Below are 25,705 nucleotides of genomic sequence, written 5' to 3' on the forward strand. Positions count from 1 at the left end.
TTCTCACATCAAAGAAGGGTATTAAAGCCCTGAGTCTAAGGGAAGGAAAAAAAAAATCAGGGCAAGAGGTCTCAGATTTTTGAACTGCTTCTGTCTAGACATTGATGACATGAAGGGGCTACAGAGTTTGATCATGATCCATAGTAGGAAGACCCAATGGTTAGGAAATACCAAAGATGGTGTTTCTGTGATCTTCACATTACCTATGTCCCAGTTTTAAAACATAAATGAAAAGATGAGAAAACAACATTCCATGATCTATGAAAACTTGATGGGTCTATTAGTTTTTCTTTCTGATCCCTCCTCTAAATTCACTGTATCTCCATTCATATTTTATTTCTCTCTGTAAGTACTGCCCACCCCCCAGGTTCCCTTCTGATTCCAACTCCATCTTAAGCGAAGGAGTATGATTTATAAATTCATATGTTAGAGAATGCAAAACACTGAGTTAAGGAAAAAAAATTATACATAAAAAATGGATTTGCCAAAACTCACCATCAGAGGGCACAACAGTACTGCAATAAACAGCTCCCAAATTCTGCCAAGAAGAGAGCCTCTGGTGCACCTAGAAAATAAAAAAAGACACATCCATGATCAGGACAGAGCAACAAATGTGTGTATATATGATGGAATAACTTTTTGATTATTTAAGTAATATATATTCTTTGCAGAAAAGTTTAAAAATATCGTTTAAGAAAGTCTCTCACACTCATATCATCCTAAGATCATAACAATGAATATTTTGGTTTGTTTTTAAAATTTTAAAGCAAACATATTTACATATACACATATCACACAATTGCTTTTTCATCTACTTTTTAGACACTCAATATTGGTTTTAAGGGCTATCAAGTCTAACTAAACTTTTATGTTTCTTCCTCTTGCTAGCTTTCAGACCTGCATTTCCTTCATAACTAGGTGTTAAATAGTTCTAGCATGAATTTGCTGTTATTGGGTAGAGATCTAGTCTTTCTGTTCACTTTCCTTTTTTTTTTTTTTTTTTAAATTTTAAAAACTTGATCAGGCAGCTTCACTCCCGGAGTCCCTAATAATTTCCTTCTTCTGAAGGAAAAGAATATATTCTTATTATTCTTCTTATTCTGAAGGATAAGAATATATTCTGAATATAAGAAGGAAATCACTTAAAATCTTACTACCTTCTCCAAGAGTAGTGTCATTTTGTAGATTTAGGTCTAGAACTTAGTTTCTCACAATTAAACTAAGTTTTAAGAGGAATATTAAATATGTTTCTGACTTTTCAAATGATTCATTTATCCCTTTGTACCTTTTACCTTTCCAGCCACAGACAGTATTAAAGGAAGGCATTAACCAAATAAAAAATAATGTCTGCCTCTGAGGCTGATATAATATTCCACTCCATCAGCCCTAGAAGAAAAGTCATTTAGGACTCTATGACAAGACGTAACTTAACACAATCATGATGCATAACAGACTTTATATCCTTCATGTGAATATCAATTCCTGCCTCCTTCCAACTTAAGAAAGCATGCAGAAATATGAGACTGACATTTGCTAAAAATGTAAATACAGTAGCCCCCTCTTACTCACAGGGGCTATGTCCCAAGACCCCTTAGGAGATGCCTGAAACTAGATATAGTACTAAATCCTGTATGTTTTTTCTTATACATACATGCTTAAGATAAAGTTTAATTTATGAATTAGGCTCAGGAGATTAGCAACAATAACTAATAAAATAGAACTGTAACAATATACTGTAATAGTTAAGTAAAGGTGGTCTCTCAAAGTATCTTACTGTACTGTGCTTACCCTTCTTCTTGTAATGATGTAAAATGATAAAAATGCTTACATGATGAGATAAAATGAGGTGAATGACGTCAGCACTGTGACCTAGTGTTAAACTACTAATGACCTTCTGGCCATATGTCAGAAGGAAGATCATCTGCTCCTGGACTGCGGTTGACTATGGGTAACGAAAGTGAAACCACAGATAAGGGGGGACTACTGTAATCAATCAAAACTATTAGATTTAGCTCATAGCTGAACATGACACACTAATGTGATGTCGTGCTGGTGAGAACCTTTAAGTTAATATATACAATTACTTTACTGTGACTTCCAGAGTTTTTTTTTTTAAGTTTCAAAACATTTAAACTTCATTTCACACAGTGATTCAGGGATGCACTGGTTAAAGATGGGTGTGCTGGGAAACCCCACAATCCTGATCCTCTGCTTGAGCCCTGTAAGAGGATCCAAAGAATCCTTGGACTTCATAAAGCAGTTTGAAAACTAATGCCAGAAATCAGGGGAAGATGAATCCTACCCCTTATTCTACAAATGAGAAAAATGAGACCCACAGAGGGAAAGTGACTTAAGAGTCACACATCAGGCAGAATCAGGATTTAGAATCCAGGTCTCAATACTGCTAACCATCTTCTATACAAAACACACAGGGCCTTGGTCTTATCCTCTGCAGGTCTTTTTGTTTGACTATACCTAGGTACCGTCTAGCAGTATAATTTTATTTAAAACGCTTAAGTTATTTCTTTTAAAAAGATAAAACAGGTACATGATATAAAATTCAAGAAATAAAAACTAAATAAAAAATTAAGTCTTTTAAGTCTTGGTCTTCCTCCCATCCCTGTGGACCAGCAACACAGTTCTCTCCAGAGGTAACTCGTTAAATCTGAATATCCTATCAAAGATGGTGTTATATATATACAAGCTTGTGCATATATATGTATGTATTTGCAGAGGTTTTTAAAAACACAAATGGTAGCACGCTAGAGTTTCATTACTCATCTGGCTTTCTTTTTTCTAACTTAACTCACTGTTTTTAGCGACTGAATAAAATTATACTGGTTAAATAAATTTATGGTACATCTTTATGATTGGCTGTTGATAATCTTTTATTTTAGTACATGATACTGGAATGAAAATTCTTATGTGTAGGCACCAATATCAGAAGATAAAATACTTCCAATACCAAGTTAAAGGTACATACACTTTAAATTTTGAAAGCTATTGTCAAACTGTTTTTCATGGAAATTTACATGAATTCACAGACCTGCAGATTATACTCCTATTCACTAAATGAGCAACTGATTTCTAAAACCTCCAAAACAATGTATCATTAAACTTCTTTATTTTGCCAGTGTCAAAGTTGAGCAGTATTTCATTTCTTGTATTAAAAGTGAAAATTTTTACATATTTTTATCTAAGAGTTAATTGTATTTGCTTTTCTATGAACTAAGTATTTACACCCTTTGCCCTTTTTTCAATTTAGTTCTTGGTCTTGGAATATTATTTTGTAGAAATTCTTTAAATATTAAGAAAATTAGCCCTTTGTTAACATGTTGTTGCCTGATTACTTTCCTTTAAGCATTTTCCTAGTTATTCTCCAATTCTTGAACTTAGAGTCAGTATGTCTAGTGACACAACACAAATACACAATCCCATTAATTTCAAAGCAGTAGAATAGCACAGTGGTTAAAATCACAGAATTTCTAATCACCCTGCTTGAATTTAAATTCTCATTCAATAACCTACTCCAGCTTCAACTTGGAGCAAGTTCATTAGTCTCTTTGAGCCTCAGTTTCTTCACTGAAAAATGGACAAAGAGTAATACTGGTACCTACAACATAAACTTGCTGTGAAGAGTAAATGTAATACATGTAAAGTATTTAGAACAGTGCCTGTCATAGAGTAACTGCTCACTAAATGTTAGTTATTTGTTTTTTTGTTATGAAATTGAGATATTAACTCTAATTAACATAACAGTAACTGACTTCTATATGATTTTGAGTCTTCATATCCAAAAACCTTATAAGTCTTTCCATTTAAGTCTGTATTTGTGTCACTGAAAAGCATTTTAAGGTCTTCCTCACACAGATCTTTTATGTCCCTTTCCCTAATATAATGCTCCTTGTACTAATTACTATTCGTACTAATCTTTTTTTTTTTTAAGATTTTATTTATTCCTTTGATAGACAGAGATCACAAGTAGTCAGAGAGGCAGGCAGGGAGAGAGGAGGAAGCAGGCTCCCTGCTGAGCAGAGCCAGATGTGGGGCTCGATCCCAGGACCCTGAGACCATGACCTGAGCTGAAGGCAGAGGCTTTAACCCACTGAGCCACCCAGGCGTCCCATTTGTACTAATCTTGTCCAATATTAAGATCATGACCCCTACATTTGTTTTTAGTTTGTATATGCCTGTTATGCTTTACCTATCCTCTAATTTTGTTATTCTTTCAAAGTTTTAAAAATTATTCTAAATAATTTTTTGTGATCTAATCTGGGAATCGTTCAATAGGAAAGTTTAGCCTATTTATATTTACTAATATATACTTAGTCTCCTTTCAGTCATCAAATATTATGCTATAAAACTTTATGCCTTGTTTTTATTGCTGTTCTTTCTTCTTAAAAATAGTTTACTAAATGGTTTGGGCTTGCTTTATTTTATTTACACATGTATTTCTTCTAATAATATGGAAAGTTTACTTTGGTTTAGTAGTTATTTCAGAGCAAAAGTCTAAGTACTTTTAGCGGTCTTTAAGGCTCAATGTTATCAGATACCCTATTATCTCTCAGACTTCATCTCTTACCCTTCTCCCTCTCAATTACTCTGCTTTAGCCCCTTGAGACTCTGTCCTGTTTGTTGTATGTGCCAGCTATTCTCTTGCTTCAAGACTTCTGCAACAGTTACTATTTCTGATTAAAATATTATTTCTCCAGGTAACTATCAGCTTCCCTCACTTCCTTCAACTGTTTGCTCACATTCTACTTTCTGAGTGAGGCCTACTCTGGCTACCCAATCTAAAATGTTAATCCCAGAAGTTAAGATGCCCAGAGTCGCTGGTGGACCCTAAGTTTGTCTTGTCCCTCAAATACAACTACGTAGTTATCAAATCATTCAGACCACCTGAAAAATCAATCAGAGATCTGAAAAAACAGATGCTGCAAGTCTCTAAGTAGAAAAATGACCACAGTCTGCTCCGAAGGGGCACGTGCACCCGAATGTTTATAGCAGCAATGTCCACAATAGCCAAACTGTGGAAAGCGCCTAGATGTCCATCAACAGATGAATGGATAAAGAAGATGTGGTATATATACACAATGGAATACTATGCAGCCATCAAAAGACATGAAATCTTGCCATTTGCGACGACGTGGATGGAACTAGAGGGTATCATGCTTAGCGAAATAAGTCAATCGGAGAAATATAACTATCATATGATCTCTTTGATATGAGGAAGGGGAGATGCAAGGTGGGGGGGTTTGGGGGGAGGTAGGAAAAGAAAAAATGAAAAGATGGGATTGGGAGGGAGACAAACCATAAAAGACTCAATCTCAAGAAACAGACTGAGGGTTGCGGGGGGGAAGGGGGACGGGAGAGGGTGGTGGGGAAATGGACATTGGGGAGGGTATGGGCTATGATGAGTGCTGTGAAATGTGTAAACCAGATGATTCACAGACCTGTACCCCTGGGGATAAAAATACATTATATGTTTATTAAAATAAAAAATTAAAAAAAAAACAAAAAAAGAAAAATGACCACAGTCTGGGAGGTAGGAGGTGCAGAGACTTAAATCCGGTGTGACATTGCTGATTATACGGTGGAGGAGCGGGGGCCTGTTTAAGGAGGCTACTGCAAAGTATTATAAGCAGTGGAGTACGAAATCAGAACTTTTAGAAGTCTGCTATGGCTGGGAGGTGGGGTGCATGTCCCTGGCTCAAAGGTGCTCAGGTGGCAAAGGGTGGCAGAATCCCAGGTGTGACAGTATGGTCTCAAGATCCTGGGGATTGCAAGAACAACAGGGAGTGCCTGAGTGGGGCAGAGTTCCCAGGCATAGGCTTGGGAAAGCTGGCTGAGAATAGCAAGTCTACAGGCCTGCTCTCTGTTCTGTGTTGCTGTGAGTTGCAAACCACTGTACGGTTGTGCGACCAGTTTCCTGGGCAGGATCCAGGAAAAGGCAGAAACCTGGTGAGACCCCCTCCCCAAGGAATAGCAAGGGTCCATGCCACAGGAGTCCCCAGATTTAGAGTTTTTAAACGCAGTCACATGCCTGAGATAAAAATGCTCAGTCACAGGCCAGGTGAAAAGACTTCTGACGGAAACTGGGGAGACAAGTAATTGGATGCTTTTCTGTGAGGGTTCACTGAAGAGTGTGTGGGGGGGTGGAGGTGTGCCCAGGGGTGTGCACATTTTCTTTTCTGGAGCTAGAGCAGGGTGCAGCCATAGTCATCAAGCCCATCAGCACTGAAAGCCTTCAGGAAGCAAAACAGTGCCACCTAGTGGAGTCCAGAGCTGCTTACACTGCGCCCTGAACTGAGTACTGGAGGCACTTCTCCACTAGAGCAAGTCCACCTGGGAATCAGTGTAACAGGCCCCGCCTCCAGTTTACTGATCAAAGAGGGCTTCAAAACTTCAGCTCTTGGGGAAAACAGTATGTTTATACCATTCTTGGTATTTTCATTCTTTAGTCTATTGGCATTATATGTCCAGTTAATTTTTTCAATTCTTTTTTTATTCGTTTTAATTTTTATGTATACTTTATATGTATATATTTTTGTTTCCTTCCATTGTATTTAAACACACATATATGTATTTATACACACATTTATATATACACATACACATGTTTTTCTTTCTTATTTGGGTATCTAGTTTCTTTTAACAGGCAGACCAAAACACCCAGGATCTAGTTTAGTTTTCTGTTGTTGTGGTTGTTATTGTTTTTTTTTGTTTTTTTGTTTCTGTTTTTTCCCTTTCTTTCTTCTTTTCTTTTCTGGACATAATGGAAAGATACAGAAAATCACCTCAAAAGAAAGAACAGGAGGAAGTACTCACTACCAGGGATTTAATCAATATGGATATGATTAAGATGTCTGAACTAGAATTTAAAACAACGATTATAAAGATACTAGCTGGCATTGAAAAGGGCATAGAAAATACTAGAGAATCCCTTATTCTAGAGAAAAAAAAGAACTAAAATCTAGTCAAGTAAAAATTTAAAATGCTAAAAAAAAAAATTAAAAATGCTATTACCAAGATGCAGTCCCAAGTGGAGTCTATAAAAATGAAGATGAACAAAGCAGAAGAGCAAATCAGTGACACAGAAGAAAATAAGGAAGCTCAAAAGAGGGAAAGAAAACTATTAGATCATGAAGGTAGACTTAGGGAACTCAGCAAAATAATATGTATATTAGTATATATATGTATATATATGTATAATAGGAAAAAGCAAAATAATATGTGTATTATAGGAGTCCCAGATGAAGAGGGGAAAAGGGGCAGAAGGTTTATTTGAACAAATTAAAAATTTTTAAAGATTTTATTTATTTATTTTAGAGAGAGAATCTCAAGCAGACTCCGTGCTGCTCATGGACCCGGACACAAGGCTTGATCCCAGGATCCTGAGATCATGACCTGAGCTGAAACCAAGAGTCAGACACTTAGAATGGGCTACCCAGGTGCTCCTGTTTGAACAAATTATAGCTGAGAACTTCCTTAATCTGGGGAAGGAAACAGACATTCAAATACAAGAGGCATAGAACTCCCCTCAAAATCAGCAAAAATAGGTCAACACCTTGACCTATATTATAGTGAAGCTTGCAAATTACAAAGATAAAGAGAAAATGTTGAAAGCGGTTCAGGACAAGAGATCCTTAACCTACAAGGTTAGACACATAAGGCTAGCAGACCTGTCCATAGAAGCCTGGCAGGACAGAAAGGACTGGCATGATATAGCCAATGTGCTAAATGGGAAAAGTATGCAGCCAAGAATACTTTATCCAGCCAGGCTGTCTATTCAGAATGGAAGGAGAGATAAAGAGCATCTAGGACAAACAAAAACTAAAGGAATTTGTGAACACTAAATCAGCCCTGCAAGAAATATTAAAGGGGATTTCTTTGAACACAGAGAGAACCCAAAAGTAACAAAGACTGGAAAAGAATGGAGACAATCTGCAGGAACAGCGACTTTATAGGTAATACAATGGCACTAAATTCTTATCTTTCAATAATTACTGTGAATGTAAATGGACTAAAAGCTCCAATCAAAAGACATAGGGTATCAGAATGGATAAAAAAACAAGACTCATTGGGGGCGCCTCGGTGGCTCAGTGGGTTAAGCCTCTGCCTTCAGCTCAGGTCATGATCTCAGGGTCCCGGATCAAGCCCGGCATCTGGCTCTCTGCTCAGCAGGGAGCCTGCTTCCTCCTCTCCCTCTGTCTCTCTCTGCCTGCCTCTCTGCCTACTTGTGATCTCTGTCAAATAAATAAATAGAATCTTAAAAAGAAAAAAAAAAAAACAAGACTCATTGATTTGTTGCTTATGACCCATTTTGGACCCAGAGACACCTCCAGATTGAAAGTGAGGAGGTGGAGAACTATTTATCAAAATAGACATCAAAAGAAACGAGGGGTGGCAATCCTTATATCAGACAAAATAGATTTTAACTCAAAGACTTTAATGTGAGATGAAGAGGGACACTTTACCATAATAAAGGGTTCTATCCAACAAGAAGATCTAACAGTTTTAAATATTTATGCCCCTAACTTTGGAGCAGCCAAATATATAAACGAATTAATAACAAAATTAAAGAAACATATAGATGATAATACAATAATAGTAGGGGATTTAACACTAGGAGCTGGTTCTTTGAGAGAATTAATAAGATTGATAAGCCCCCAGCCAGACTTAGAAAGGACACAAATAAAATCATGAATGAAAGAAGAGAGATCACAACCAATACCGAAGAAATACAAACAATTATAAGAGAATATTACAAGGAATTAATGCCAACAAATTAGGCAAACTAGAAAAAATGGATGCATTCCTAGAAACATATAAACTACCAAAACTGAAACAGGAAGAAATGGAAAACCTAAACAAACCTATAACCAGCAAGGTTTTTGAGTCAGTAATCAAAAATCTCCCAACAAACAAGAGTCCAGGGCCAGACGGCCTCACAGGAGAATTCTACCATATATTTAAAGAAGAATTAATACCTATTCTTCTGAAACTGTTCCAAAAAATAGAAGTGGGAAGAAAAACATCCAAACTCGTTCTATGAGGCCATAGAACGAGTTTGGATGGTTTTGATCCCCAAACCAGACAAAGACCCCACCAATAAGGAGAATTATAGACCAATATCCCTGATGAACATGGATGCAAAAATTTTCACCAAGAGAGGAGTTAATAGGATCCAACAGTACAATAAAAGGATTATTCACCACGACCAAGTGGAATTTATTCCTGGGCTGAAGGGGTGGGTCAACATCCACAAATCAATCAATGTGATATACCACATTAATAAAAGAAAGGACAAGAACCTTATGATCCTCTCAATAGATGCAGAAAAAGCATTTGAAAAAATACAGCATCCTTTCTTGACAAAAACCCTCCACCATGTAGGGATAGAGGGAACATCATTAGAGTCATATATGAAAGACCCACAGTGAATATCATCCTCAGAACAGAATAGAGAACCCAGAAATAGACCCTCAACTCCTTGGTCAAATAATCGTCGATAAAGTAGAGAGAATATCCAATGGAAATATTCAATGGAAAAAAGACAGTTGCTTCAACAAATGGTGTTGAGAAAATTGGACAGCCACATGCAGAAGAATGAAACTGGACTACTTTCTTATACTATGCACAGAAACTGACAGCTTTTCCCCTAAAGTCAGGAATATGGCAGGGATGTCCACTCTTACCACTTTTATTCAACATTACTACTGGAAGTCATAGCCTCGGCAATCAGACAACAAAAAGAAATAAAATGTATCCAAGTCGGCAAAGAAGTCAAACTTTCACTCTTCACAGACAACACGATACTCCATGCAGGAAACCCAAGAATCCACCCCAAATTGCTAGAACTGATACAGGAATTCAGCAAAGTCACAGGATATAAAATAAATTCACAGAAATCAGCTGCATATCTATATATTAACAATGAAGCAAAAGAGAAATCAAGAAACCCATTTACAATTGCACCAAAAACCTAAGATATTTAGGAATAAACCTAACCAAAAAGGTTAAGGATATGTAACTGAAAACTACAGAACACTCATGAAAGAAATTGAGGAAGATAAAGAGAAATGGAAAAACATTCCATGTTCATGGATTAGAAGAACAAATATTGTTAAAATGTCTATGCTACCCAAAGCAATCTACACATTCAATGCAATCCCTATGAAAATACCATCAACATTTTTCACAGATCTGGAAGAAACAATCCTAAAATTTTTATGGAACCAGAAAAGACCCCAAATAGCCAAAGTTATGTTGAAAAAGAAAACCAAAACTGGAGGCATCAAATTCTGGACTTCAAGCTCTATTACAAAGCTGTAATCACCAAGAAAGTATGGCACTGACACAAAAACAGACACATAGATCAATGACACAGAATAGAGAACCCAGAAGCAGACCCTCAACTTTATGGTCAAATAATCTTCAACAAAGCAGAAAAGAATAGCCAATGGAAAAAAGTCTCTTCAACAAATGGTGTTGGGAAAATTGGACAGCCACATGCAGAAGAATGAAACTGGACCACTTTCTTATACCATACACAAAAATAAACTCAAAATGGATGAAAGACCTAAATATGAGACAGGAATCCATCAAAATCCTAGAGGAGAACACAGGCAGCACCCTCTTTGACCTTGGCTGCAGCAACTTCTTGCTAGACATGTCTCCAAAGGCAAAGGAAACAAAAGCAAAAATGAGCTATTGGGACTTCATCAGGATAAAAAGTTTTGCACAACAAAGAAACAATCCACAAGGGGCACCTGGGTGGCTCAGTGGTTAAGTGCCTGCTTTCAGCTCAGGTCATGATCCCAGGGACCTGGAACTCACCCTGGAACTCCCAGGGTCTCGCACTGGGCTCACTGCTCAGCAGGAAGCCTGCTTCTACCTCTTCCACTCCCCCTGCTGTGTTCCCTCTTTCATTGTGTCTCTCTCTGTCAAGTAAATAAAATTTAAAAGAAGAAGAAGAGGAGGAGGAGGAGGAGGAAGAAACAATCCATAAAACTAAAAGGCAACCTATGGAATAGGAAAAGATATTTGCAGATGACATCACCTAAAGAGCTAGTATCCAAAATCTATAAAGAACTTATCAAAAAAAAAAAAAAAAAAGAACTTATCAAGCTCAACACACCAAAAAGCAAAAAATTCAGTCAAGAAGTGTGCAGAAGACATGAACAGACATTTCCTCAAAGAAGATGTACAAATGGCTAATAGGCACATGAAAAAAACGCTCAACATCACTTGTCATCAGGGAAATACAAATCAAAACCACAATGAGACAGCACCTCACACGGTCAACGTTTGATGAGAATGATGAAATTTAGCAACTCAGGAAACAACAGATGTTGGCAAGGATAAGGAGAAAGGGGTACTTTCTTACATAGTTGGTGGGCAAACTGGTACAGCAACTCTGAAAAACAGTATGGAGTTTCCTCAAACAGTTAAAAACAGAACTACCTTATGACCCAGCAATTGTACTACCAGGTATTTATCCAAAAGATACTAATATAGTGATTTGAAGGGGCACATGCACCCCAATGTTTATTGTAACAATGTCCAAAATAGCCAAAATATGGAAAGAACCTAGATGTCCATTGACAGATGAATGGATAAAGAAGATGTGGCATAATGGGGTGCCTGGGTGGCTGAATAGTTAAACTATCTGACTTCGGCTCAGGTCATGATCTCAGGGTCCTGGGATAGAGCCAGGCTCCCCACTCAGCAGGCAGTCTACTTCTCCTTCTGACCCTCCCCTCACTTGTTCTCACTCATATGCTCTCTCTTTAATAAATACATAAAATCTTAAAAAAAAAAAAAAAAGATGTGGTACTTACTCAGCCATCAAAAAGAATGAAATCTTGTCATTTGCAATGATGTGGATAGAAGTAGAGGGTATTATGCTAAGTGAAGTAAGTCAGTCAGGGAAACACAAACACCATATGATTTCACCCATATGTGGAATTTAAGAAACAAGGCAGAAGAGCATAGGGGAAGGGAAGGAAAAATAAAATAAGATAAAAACAGAGGGAGGCAAACCATAAGAGACTCTTACCTACAGGAAACAAACTGAGGGTTGCTGGAGGGGAGGGGATAGGGGGATGGGATAACTGGGTGGTGGGCATTAAGGAGGGCACTTGATGTAATAAGCACTGGGTATTATATGCAACTGATGAATCACTAAATTCTACTCCTGAAACTAATACACTATATGTTAACTAAATGGAATTTAAATAAAAATATTTTTTAAATGTCAATCCTAACAACTGGTACTCCTGATATAGATAGATAGATAGAGAAGATAGACAGAGATTTATACAGATATACAGAGATATATGGAGATTTATAGATTTCCTGTATCTATTATGAGCAGTGATGAACTTAATGTAACTATGCCTTTAAAAAAAAAAAGTATTTATTTATTTATTTATTTGAGAGAGAGAGAGAGAGGCAGAGGGAGTGGGAGAGAGAATCCCAAGCAGACTCTCAGCTGAACATGGAACCTGACATGGGACTCGATCTCACCACCCAGAGATTATGACCTGAGATAAAATCAAGAGTTGGGCGTTTAATCACCTGAGCCTCTCAGTTGCCCCTAATTATGCCTCTTTCTTCCCTCCCCTCTACAATACAGTTTAGTTTATATTATTTCTCTTAAGCGCTTATCTATTTATCTATTATCATTTACTTACCTATATACCCCAAACCCTAGATTTATTGATTTTAAATATCTTTTGGTAGTGTTATAAAACAGAAGGTTTATACCATTCTATATCACTTTTGTCCCTCATCCTTCCAACTTTTGTTAGTTATATCAATACTACCTTGTCAAGGTTTTGAACATTCATATTTGCTCTATAAAACCTAATCTAACCTTCACATTTATTTTAGTCTTAATTTTATGGATCAGTGGACTCTGCTCACTACCAATACTTTAACTATAGTTTCTTCCTTCCATGTCTTGGTTGTCTGCACTTTATCTTGTAGAAGTAGGGCTCATGAGAATAAAATGTACCTGAAATTTGGCAGGTTAAAAAATGTCTTTGCCTTTATACTGAATTATTATTTGGACTGGCATACTATTCCTTTTTTCTTTTAAGATTTTATTTATTTATTTGAGAGAGGGAGAGCGAGCAAGCATGAGAGGGGGGAAGGTCAGAGGGAGAAGCAGACTCCCTGCTGAGCAGGGAGCCCAATGTGGAACTCCATCCCGAGACTCCAGGATCATGACCTGAGCTGAAGGCAGTCGCCCAACCAGCTGAGCCACCTGGGCGCCCGGCATACTATTCCCAAATAAATCTTTGAGGAACGCATTCAGTAAAGGGTTAGTGTTGTTGAATGCTGCTTTGGAGAAAACTGAGGTCAGATAGTTCTTTTGCAGAGCTGAACTCTCATGGCTTTTGGGGGGATCTGGAGCCATAGCTGCCGTCTCTCGGAATCCTCTCACACACCTACCTGGCCTTCACTGGATCTGGCAGCATTTCTTCATATATCAGGCTTTAGGATTGCAGAGATCCCTCCAGTTGTGCTGAAGATGGACCTTGCTTTCTTATTCACTTTCTTACTTTAAGGTTTCAAGAGAAGGGGAAAACTGCTGCCTTTATCAGGCCATTGTTTACTTAAATAGTAACTTTCTAATATGAACATTTTAAAATATACAAAGAAGTAAAGAGCACAGTGTAATGAATTTCTTCCATGTACCATCGCCTACTTCTATATTTACCAACATTTTACCAAATCTGGTTTATCTATATCCACCTAGCTTATTCCCCACATAATATCTTAAAGGAAGTTCCAACCAGCATATTGCTTTACCTGAAATTACTTCTGTATACATCTACTAGGCCATTTTAAAACAGGAAGTCCTCTCTTCTGTGATTTTACAAGTTATCCTTAACAATAAAAAATGTTTTTGTGGGGCAAAGAATTGCATAAACACATGGCTGTTTAGGAGTATTATTTGTTAAGTTGCTATAGAACATAGATTGGCAAATGAAACACCTGTTTTTAAAAATAAAGTTTTACTGGAACACAACTGGGCCAATTTGTTTACTGTCTCTCTATAGTATGTCATCAGTCATGTACTTTCCCAGTATAATGGCAGAGTAGAGTAGTTGGAACAGAGACTATATGGCCCAGAAAGTCTAAAATATTTACCATCTGGCCCTTCAAAAAAATGTTTCCTGACCCTTGCTGTAGAATGCTACCTCTGTAGTTCTGAGGTCAATCACTTTCCCAAAGTCTTTCCCAGTCACTTCTATAATGACACTAGTAATTATCAAATATTACTTAGTAAGTATCTACAAACACACATATAGGTCCTTTCCTTTCTTTAAACCTTTTAATACTATATAGTCTAATAGGCCAATAGAAACAGAAATGATGGGACGCCTGGGTGGCTCAGTTGGTTGAGCAGCTGCCTTCGGCTCGGGTCATGATCCCGGAGTCCTGGGATCGAGTCCCGCATCGGGCTCCTTGCTCAGCAGGGAGCCTGCTTCTCCCTCTGCCTGCCACTCTGTCTGCTTGTGCTCACTCTCGCTCCTCCCTCTCTCTCTCTCTCTCTGACAAATAAATAAATAAATCTTAAAAAAAAAAAAAAAAAGAAACAGAAATGATTTTGCTCTTGCCGTTTTTCTTTGAAACATGGCAACAAGAACAACAAACCAAAAAAGATAAAACAAAGGAGAGGACTGTACATGCTCAAGTCCAAAGAGGTACGGCTATTCTAAACTGTCTTTCATGACTCTCCTGGACTGAATATATTTCACTGTTTTAACTGTATATTCTTTTTTTAAAAATTAATTATTTATTTATTTGAAAGAGAGAGAGAGATCACAAATAGGCAGAGAGGCAGGCAGAGAGAGAAGGGGAAGCAGGCTCCCTGCTGAGCAGAGAGTCCGATGTGGGGCTTGGTCCCAGGACCCTGAGACCATGAGCTGAGCCTAAGGCAGAGGTTTAACTCACTGAGCCACCCAGGTGCCCCTTAATTGTATATTGTTAATAAATCACAAGAAGATAGAAAGCTTTTAATAAATTCTTGGCTGATGCTTAAAGTTTAAAAAAAAAAAAAACCTCAAGAAGTTTAAAAAAAGGAAAACATTCAGGCAAATGGCATGTATATATTCACACATTTAAATTTCATAGGCAGAGATGAAGATTAAGGTTAAGGAAGCAAATATTCAAATGTGCAATAATTGTAAGAGTAAATTTGAAGGCACAATCAATGCCAAATGAATAAGGTAATTTGATATCAGTATGATTCCTTGGAAAGAAAAAACAAGTTCATACTTCTGGTACAAAATAGTCCACAGGGTGCCTGGGTGGCTCAGTTGGTTGAGCATCAGACTCTTGATTTCAGCTCAGGTCATGATCTCCCCCACTCAGCAGGAAGCCTGATTGAGGATTTCTTGCCCTCTGCCCCTCCTCCTGCTTGTGCTCCCCCTCTCCTCCTCCTCTAAAATAAATGCATAAAGCTTTTTAAGAAAACAGCCCACATTTTTTTCTTTTGTTCTTTTTTGTTTTTTTTTCTTTTTTCTTTTGTTCTTTTTTGTTGTTGTTTTGTTCAAGTAATCTCTATTTAAACTCACAACCCCAAGATCAAGAGTTGCATGCTCCCCCAACTGAGCCAGCCAGGTGAACCCTAATTGTTCACATCTTTGATAACTAATTTGAGAACTTCTGGGAATAACAGGGGCTTGTCGTTAAATATAAAATCTGCTCTGGTATTACAATCATTTCTTAAATCTTAACCCCAGGAAAAGAAAAATGCTAGCGTTACCAAGTTAGAGTCAGCCTATAAAACACTATAACATAATTTTCCCAAATCATAAAATTCAAGCTAATAAAAAATCAAACTTTAGTATTATAAAAAGACGTTTCATGCCCTCAGAGCAAATGACTAAATTCAAGTCAAAACTTACTTTAACACTTGACTACTATTAGAAATTTATGCAACTTCCCCTACATTCACCTTTCACTGGTCAGAAGAGCAAACTCAGCAACTATTTCTGTTAGCAACTTGGGAAGAATGCCAAGTCTAAATAACCTATCAATAACCCCAAAATATTCATAGCCAGTTAGACACTAGACCACAGGGGTTAAAACAAAAGAAAGGGGGGAAAAGGAAAGAAAGGAATACAGAAAAGAGAGAAAAAAGCAGTTCCTTTTTCGCCCAATTCTATTTATTTAAAAAATCTTAGATTAACATTGTAAAACTATTTCAGTTGACCTCAAACGAGTGTTAAAAAGAAAACCAGAGGCCCGGATGCCATCACTCAGGCTGAGACCCCAAACCGGGACTTTACATATAGACGTAAGTGCAGTTTCAACTTCCCACAGAAATGTAGTCTTAACTGGTCATCAAGAATTTTCTAATGGATGCCACTGAATCTGCCAGCAGGGCCCTCTCCATCCCCAAAGGAAGATAAGATACTCTGTAATGATAAGACCCTCTGTTCTTCTAAGGAATAATCCTTTCCTTTTGCTAATAACTTCCCTGCCCCAGCCTCCTTCTTATAAAAAACTTCCATTTTGTACAACTCCTTGGGGCTCCCCTGTACTTGTTGGATGGGATGCTGCCTGATGCATGAGTTGTTTAATAAAGCCTATTAGATCTTCAAATCTACTCAGCCGAACTTTGATTTTTAACACAAGACAAACCTATAACAGTTTCAGTTACTTGGCATCAGTTTTTCCCACATTCTTGATATAATACAATTGATGAAGCATCACATCTTTGATAATTTTTCCCACTTCAGCTATATCAATATATTGAAATAAGCACCATGACTCCAAATCCTCGAGATCTGCTCTATGGGAAAACACTAAAAGACTTGGGCCCAGTTCCAACTTACTATCTTCAATTTCTACCCCTAAGTCTCAGTATCCTCATTTGTTAAATTAACACCAGCAATGACAAAAAATTGACAACTTCACAAAGCTGATTTAAGGATAAGTGACAATATAAATGTGACAACATTTGAATGACTAATATCCTACCAAAATGTAAGATATTAAAAAATATAAACTCAAAATAATCTTCAGTCTCCTTAAAAGACTCTTACTGAAAAGAATTTAGTAAGTATAATGTATTTTGAAAGCCATACCTACCTCTAAACAAAAACATACAATATAAATACCTTGTGCTAAAGATAGAAAGATAAAGGTAAGGTTTTAAAAGATAATTTCTTCATAAAAAGAGAGAGAGAGAGAGAGAAAGAGAGAATCTCTTCAGGTAGCACCATAAAAAATATTTAAAGGGTTAAGACTACAGATAGGGCCTATTTAATTCTTCTTTCAGTAACTCACCAAGGAAACAGTTTCTTATGCAGTTTAGTGAAGGTGGCATTAATATTTTGTGAGTTAAATTATGTTACAGTTTAATATTAGAAAATTATTTTCTCCTTGAAAATAACAGTTACTATATTTTATTATAATACAGGTAACACTTCCCCAACTAGAATATATTGTTACTTTATAATGGATGTCAGGATTCAATTTATATATCTTTGATTTCCAAGAGAATTTCTTATCTATAAAACAAGGCAATATGAAGCTTTTCTTTTTCTTTTTTTTTTTTTGAAGGACCTTTGTTGCATCTGATCAACATCAATTTTTGATTTAGGATATTAAATCTAGTTCCCAAATTAACAATAAGGTTCTTTAAAAATTAATACTTGTGGGGCACCTGGGTGGCTCAGTGGGTTAAAGCCTCTGCCTTTGGTTCAGGTCATGATCTCAGGGTCCTGGGATAGAGCCCTGAATAGGGCTCTCTGCTCAGCGGGGAGCCCGCTTCCCCCCCCCCCCCGCCCCACTCTCCCCCGCGCCGCTGCCCCCACCGCCTGCCTCTCTGCCTACTTGTGATCACTGCCAAATAAATTTTTAAAATCTTAAAAAAAAATTAATACTTGTTCACGGATATGGGGAACAAAGGCTATACATATATACGGTGACCTTCCTCCAGGAACTCAACTGCCTCAAGGTTAATACTTTGCTAAGGACAAAAGGCAAGTTTAGCTTAACATTAGCCCGACCTCCATGATCCTTTAAGTCTCCTTTAACATATAAAAATTCCTCTGGAATTTCCCTTATCTCTACCACTCCCCCCTCAAAGATATGTTACCAATCATCCTCCAAGCATATGGCCCACTGATTTGCATCTGAAGAGTCTCATGACTAAGGTTTTACTACACAGTAGTGACTGACTTTTCCTAACAACAGCAAGCTCCTCAAGGTCCTAGAAACCTTGCTTCTAAATTCCTTAGAGACTTGTGCTATACCTGACCCTCTTCCAACTTCAAAGTACATAATTAGCCACTCCTCATAACTCCAGGGCAGCTCTTTCTGCTCGTGGGTCCTGTCCTCGTGCTTTAATAAAACCACCTTTTCGCACTGAAGACACTTCAAGAATTCTTTGTTCACTCCCAACCCCAACAGTTTCACGTCATTCACCATGCTCATAGTGCTTTGAGGATCAAATAATATAACATATGTAAAAGCATACAGGCAAGACCTTAACCATAAAATTCTGCACCACTGCTGATCTAGCAATAGATTAAAATAATCAGAGCACTAAAACCTTAACTGTAACTAGCTGTACATCACATCTTTCAACATAATATAAACTGCTGAAAGGTCATTTCTTTTATCCTAATAAACACAAATATTTATCTGTTTAACTGTATCAAGAAATGCTTATTGGGGCACCTGGGTGGCTCAGTCACTAGGCGTCTGCCTTTGGCTCAGGTCATGATCCCAGGGTCCTGGGACTGAGCCTCACATCGGGTTCCCTGCTCGGTGGGAAGCCTGCTTCTCCCTCTCCCACTCCCCCTACTTCTGTTCCCTCTCTCGCAGTGTCTTGCTCTGTCAAATAAATAAAATCTTAAAAAAAAAAAAAAGTAATGCTTATTAATGCCAATTCTCTTACATTAGGTCTTGAAATTAATAACTAGGTTTTAAGACTTAAAAGATTAGTGATATTTCTAATATATCACTACTTAACAAACAAGATAATTTGGTATGAATTAACTTCCTTGATATATAATGTTTCTATTTTAGATTTTGGTATTACTTCAAAATTACAATGTATGGTTTATACTGTGCAAGAATCAGAGTCCAATATCTACTGAAACTTCAGTGTACAGTCTAGATCCCCAGTATATGAGGCAACTCTATACCTATATTTGGAATGTGTTTATATCTTGATGGTTGCTACATTTTCCCCCAATGGATGCACTTTTACTCCCTTGGGTCTCATGACAAATATGTTAATGAAACCAGAGCAAGGAATTCTGTTTTTCTTAAGCGACAACCTTCCTTCCCCACAGTGAAATGGAAAGTTCTTTTATACCTTGTTCCTTTCCTCTGATTTATTAAGAACCTACATTCACACACACAAAAAAACTTTGGCCTCTTTATACCACCTTTTCTGGGTTTTTAAACAACTATTATTTCACCCAACGTTTTATTATAAAACTTTTCAAACATGAGGCAAAATTGAAAAAATTTTCCAGTGAGTTAAATTACAGTTTATTATTTACAGTTAATAATTTTACACCCTTTTTGCCCTTCACCTAGATTCAATATTATTATATCTATCCATTCCTTTAAATTTTACAAAAATCTTTAATTCTTACAGCTTATCAATTTTAAATGCATTACCTTCTCCAACTCCAGTTCCTTTACAACTCTTCTGTACTGCTCTCAGATTTTGTCCTTACCTGTTTTCACCTGTCATAGTGTATTCTAATTGTCTGTTTAGATGTCTGCCTTCCCTTTGGAGTAATGATCACCCTGAGGACTACTTTCATTTCTTTACATATTGTTACCCTCCCCACCACCCCCCATACCCTAGGAGAAAACAGAAGCTTACTAAATATTTATTTGCAGTGTCTTTGTCTTCTTCCTTATACCTCAATATCATTGACAAATTTTACACTTTGCTTTGTGTCCTGGTTTTCCTCCCTTGGGAATTATCACTGACTTTTATTTTACTGCTAAACTACTCTGAGAAATAAGGAAGTAATTATGATTTCTGTAAGCATTTTGGGATATACACAGAGTGCCAATTTCTTCATGTACATATTAAATACCTATTTTATTTTTAGCTGCTGTCATTGTGTAAATGTATTCCATGTTGTATTGGGATGGCCATTAAACTGCTAATCATTGTTTTTAAATTACAAAAAAAAACCAGATGCAAAATCCTCAAAGGACTCACTGTCACATAAAACCTAGCTAGCTAGCATTTGTACCTTTCAACAATCACTTGTACAATTCAGAGCAGCATAAAGATCTAGACATAAGGTAATGAAATCAGAATATAAACCAACACTGGAACATGAACTATCAATAAGTGTTAAAGGAATACATGTAGGTTTGAAAGATATTTTAACTGAGAGTAAAACTGGAACTTAATTGGTTGTTCTTTTTGATTGACAGTTCAATTTGGCTATGGCTTTTTTTATCACCTGAATTCGTATTTCCCTCCACAGTGCCACTGAAGTTTGGAAGCTCAGTATTTGTTGATATAACAATATTGGAGAAATAAGTAGTCGCATCTATAAGTTAATGTAATGGGATAAAACTTCCATCTCTGAAGTGGCATAAAAGTTAGGAAAATAACAAGTTTTAGAAATACTTTGCTTTTGCTTGATGATGAGTAAACAGGATTCGTTATATTACTCTCTATACTCTATATAACTGAAATATTTTGTAGTTCTCTCTACTTTGCTAGTGCCTGGGGGTATGAGACTTCTGGCTTGTTCTAGATAACTGCTGCTCAAAAATATCATCCACACATCTATAGCACCAGCATCAGATAAACATGTTAGAAATGCAGATCTCGGGCGCCTGGGTGGCTCAGTGGGTTAAAGCCTCTGCCTTCGGCTCAGGTCATGATCCCAGGATCCTGGGATCAAGCCCCGCATCGGGCTCTCTGCTCAGCAGGGAGCCTGTTTCCTCCCTCTCTCTCTCTGCCTGCCTCTCTGCCTACTTGTAATCTCTGCCTGCCAAATAAAATGAATAAAAAATCTTTAAAAAAAAATGCAGATTCTGGGGCCCCACCTTAGACTTATCTAATCACAATCTGCATTTTAACAAGACCACTAGGAAATTCATATGCACATTCAAGTTTGAGAAGCACCACTATAGCTCACCCAGCTGAGCCTCAAGGGGAGGTTACATTAGACGGTTAGGTGCAGTACTCTCAGATCTTTTACCTTTCTTGTTCAGCCAGACCCCAGCATAAGAATCTAGGGGTTGTGGGGAGGCAACATGACATACTAGAAAAAATATAACATTCAGAATCTGAAAAGTGAGGTCGTAGTCTCATCTCTAGTTATGTGACCCTGAACCTTTAGTTCTTCTCATTTGTAAAATGACTGAGTTACACAACATACACTGTAAGGCCCTTCCAACTCTAAAAGTCTATGAATTTATGAATAAAAATATCAACAGATATTTAAGGAAATGGCTTAACTATATGTGATATCTCAAGGAAGTGGGCCTACTTTCAATGCTATAGGGCCTTGTCCATCAGTTCCTTCATATTTATTTAGGTTTGAAAATCAACCTCTATCTTTCATTTTCACACTTGGCTTCTGGAAGATACATACTGGTGAATAACTTAGGAAGTGGGTGGCTGCTATTAATAATTTCCCTTACTGCTTCCTTTGTTCTTAAGTGCTGATAAAACACAGGTAATAGACAGGATTCAGGAAAAAGTAAAATCAGATCTGTGTTTTGTTTTTTTTTGTTTTTTTTTTTTTTTTTTTTCAGATCTGTGTTTTGTATAAGAGGAAGAGAACATAATTGCTCTTGAGAAAAACATGGGGGAAACATTTAGAGGTAAAGATTATGATGCCTGACACTGTCAGTGGATCAAAAAATAATAAAATTCATATGTGTGTGTGTATGTGTGTGTATGCGCGTGCATGCCCACAGTATGTGTGTGGGGGGGTAATAAAGCAAATGTGGCAAAATATTAATAATTGATGAATCTAGGTGAAGAGCATAAGACCATAAGACTATACGTTGTACTCTTTCTGTAATTTTTTGTAGGTTTGAAATTTTTTTCCAGATAAAGTTCAGAGAGAAAAAATTAACATAAATACATTATCTCCTAACCCTAAAATATCCTGCTATAGTTTCTCTTTCTTAAAGTGAAATACAGATTGATTTTTCTGTAACCTTTAAAATGCAAGAGGAAAGTTAGGTTAGAAGAGGAAAAAATAATTATTTAGATGATTATAAAGAAGTGTAAGTGCAACTTATGCTACCATGTTGCTTCTTTATTTTGTCTTTTGGTTACAGACTTGCTTAATTTTCTTCCTAGCTAAGGATAAAATAAAAGGGGTGAAAGAAGTGGTGAGAAGTTGCCTCATTATCTTTCTTATATTAATGAAGTAAACAAGTTTAAGCAAAAGTAGGCCTTGTATGATTTTCAGTTTTGCTCTAGCTTTAGCTAATAATGAAAAAGAATGTAGTTATCACTCACAAATATAAATAACTACAGGCCTTTTTTATTCCCCTGCAAGAAGAGGGATACAACAGCTGCTATAAAAATCACTCTCCACCCTCCCATGTGCTGTGTAATTGTAATAGACTTATACCATGAGAAGACCAAAACATAAAAAGGGAAAGAGCAAAGCGGTTGGTTTTGTTTCAGAATAACTTTTCCATTTCCTGTAAGTTACTTTACTGAATTAAAAACAAAATAAACACACTGTCTGTATTTCTAACCTAACTGTCCTGTTTATTGTAAATCTCAATCCAAAATTCCAGTAATAGACTCATGTACTAGCTGACTACTAACGTTCCTTCAGTCCCTCTAGACTTTCCCCAACAGGAATACCGTAAGAACAATAAATCCATCTTCAGATAATTAGAGATTTAAAAACATTCCTAAATTTTGTCTTTAACACTCTGGCCTCATACAAAAAACACAGATTTTGATAAACTTTCCTCCTTCTATTTACCTTTCCTGAAGGGGATTTATTTTAATTTGCTTAATTTTTAAAAATATCTTTAACAAAAGCCATTCTAGGGTATAATTTCAGATAATGAACACATTACTTAAAATTAATACAAAAGAATAGTAGTCATTAAAGGTCTTAGTGCAGTACAAATGGTAAGATCAAATAAGATAGCTGAGATGATTTTCATATATAATTCAAAACTGAAAATACTCAACCCAGAATGGTCCTCATCCCACATCCTCTGACTCCAGCTGATCTCTCCATCTGTTTAGGGATCACATGGGAACCAATCTCTTAGCAAACAATCCTAGTCACAACTTTACACAGTCTGAGAGACTGACAGCCTTATCTACAGAGAGAGAGATCCCTGATACATGATCACTACCATCCTTTTCACTTTCTAAGCATGCACAGGGTCCAATTTTTCAAATTATTTACCCTTGGTTAGTTCTACAAAGAATCTGAGCCAACTACAACACAAACATTTATGATAAAATCGCCATTAATTTTAAAAAATTTGAAATCAAAATTTAAAAAAACTAGTACCAAGGAAACAAAAATACTAGAAAACAAAGCCTGGGGAAAAAGAGTATGTGGACCATTAAAACTTCACAACTGCTAAATTAAGTTCTGTATTTGGCTCTAAACCTCTGTATAGCCAGAATAATTCCCCCCCCCCCCAATGTCCATGCCCTAATCTCTGGAATTTGTGGGCAAGTACATGGCAAGGGGAAATTAGGGTTGTAGATGGAATTAAGGTTGCCAAAAACCAGAATCTAAGATAGGGAGATTATCCAGATAAAACCAATGTTATCATAGGGGCCATCACAGAGTTAGAGCAAGATGTGCCTATGTAGAACAAGGCAGCTGTTAGTAAGACTGAGGAAGATTCTACCCAGTGTAGCTAGAGGAATGAGGCCAAGGCAAGTATGTAGTTTCTGGAAGCTAGAAAAGCAGATTCTCCCTTGGAGCCTCCAGAAAGAAACACTGCCTTACTGACATGTTGGTTTTAGCTCAGTGAGACCTGTATTTGACTTCTAACCCGCTGAACTGTAAGATAAAAAAATTTTTGGTTGTTTTAAGCCACAAAGCTTGTGGTAATTTCTTAGAGCAACAAAAGAAAACGACTACAGCTTACTAGTTCCCAAGACAGTAAGACTCATTCTCATAAGGGAGGAAACATAACAATTTGTCAGGAAAGGCAAAATATTTTCTAACACAAAGATCTGAAAGAAATTTCTGATGTGGCGCATTACATAGGAGGCTCTGAGTAAGAACAGAGGATACAGGGTTCTCAATAATATTCTGGATATTATACAAGACATTTCACATGATTTTTTCTTACATTATTCTTTGATAAAAGATAAGAATATTTTTATCATCTTAAAATACAATTGAGTAATGTCAATTTTTGAGGGAGTAAAATAATATAAACCAAGTACGGATTTTTTTAGGCACAGTCAGCCTGATTTGAAAAGATTATAACTTGGGAAAAAAAAGATTGTAACTTGGAACAGCATAAATATTATGGGTAATTAAGTATAATAATTCGTATAATAAAGTTCATTCTGAATTAAAAACTATTAATAGATTGATACTGGATAAATGTCAAGATTTAAGAATTATAGAAGGATAAGCAAATTACAGTAGTGCACAAGGAAAGTTAAGAGAAACACATATGTATCATTTTACTTTTTGTATAAATTAATATATATGTACATAATAATATATTCAACATACTTAAATATTAAAATATAAGGGAAAGCTATCATTTTTATGGCAATTATCTCTGGAGAGAAAGGATTTGGGGATTAGGCATGGCAACAAAGGCAGCTTTAACTTTATTATATTGTATATTGCATATTTTCTTTCCAATTTTTTTTAGCGTATGTGCTGCCAAAGCGAGCATAATATATTGTTTATTTTCTTAGTAAAAAGGATCTTATACTTTGGGCACACCTGGATGGCTCAGTTGGTTAAGTGTCTGCCTTTGGCTCAGGTCATGATCCCAGAGTCCTGGGATCAAGCTCCGCATCAGGCTCCTTGTTCAGCAGGGGGTCTGCTTCTCCCTCTCCCCCTGCCTCTGCTTGTGCTTGCTCTCTCTGTCAAATAAATAAATAAAATCTTAAAAAAAAAAAGAAATGATAAAGATATGACAAAACGTGAATATTTAAATTAGAGGTATAATTTTCTGTAATTTTGTTCACAAAATTTTCAAATTAAAAAGAAAAAAATAAAAGACTATCCTTTTAACAGTCTTTGACAAACACCATTTCTCCAGTTAGGCTTTTTCATGGGTGTTGGAAAGAACACTGAAGATTTTATGTTCTGATAAAGGTCTGGACTTTAAATGAATGGAACCATACAGCATTTATTAATTTGAGTTTGGCTTTTGTTACTCAACACTATACGTATTAAATTCATCCATACTGTTGAGTTGCCCTTGCTGCATATCTGTGTATCCATTATATAAACCCATTGTATGAATTTTCCAAAATGGACATTTGGGCTATTTCCAGATTTGGCTAAAAATGCTGTGGTGAACATTCTTCTTCTTCCTCTTTTTTTAAGAGAGGGAGAGGGAAAAGGAGGAGAGAGAGAAGCATACTGAGTATGGAGCCGCACACGGGGCATGATCTCACAACCCTGAGATCGTGACCTAAGCCGAAATCAAGAGTCAGACACTTAACCAACTGAGCCACCTACGCACCCCATATGCTTTT

The 25,705-nt window shown here is 36.7% G+C and overlaps 1 protein-coding gene across 1 annotated transcript in view; it reads right to left on the reverse strand.

Annotated features, from left to right (window-relative positions):
• MCU (mitochondrial calcium uniporter) overlaps nucleotides 1-25,705 on the reverse strand; it is a 196,923-nt gene that overhangs the window by 38,947 nt on the left and 132,271 nt on the right. The window contains exon 2 of the mRNA XM_080822670.1: nucleotides 496-565. Coding sequence (XP_080678796.1) covers nucleotides 496-565 — 70 coding nt within the window. The remainder of the gene's footprint in view (nucleotides 1-495; nucleotides 566-25,705) is intronic.

The sequence above is a fragment of the Martes martes genome (assembly GCF_963455335.1).
Source record: "Martes martes genome assembly, chromosome: 14".
Lineage (NCBI taxonomy): Eukaryota > Metazoa > Chordata > Mammalia > Carnivora > Mustelidae > Martes > Martes martes.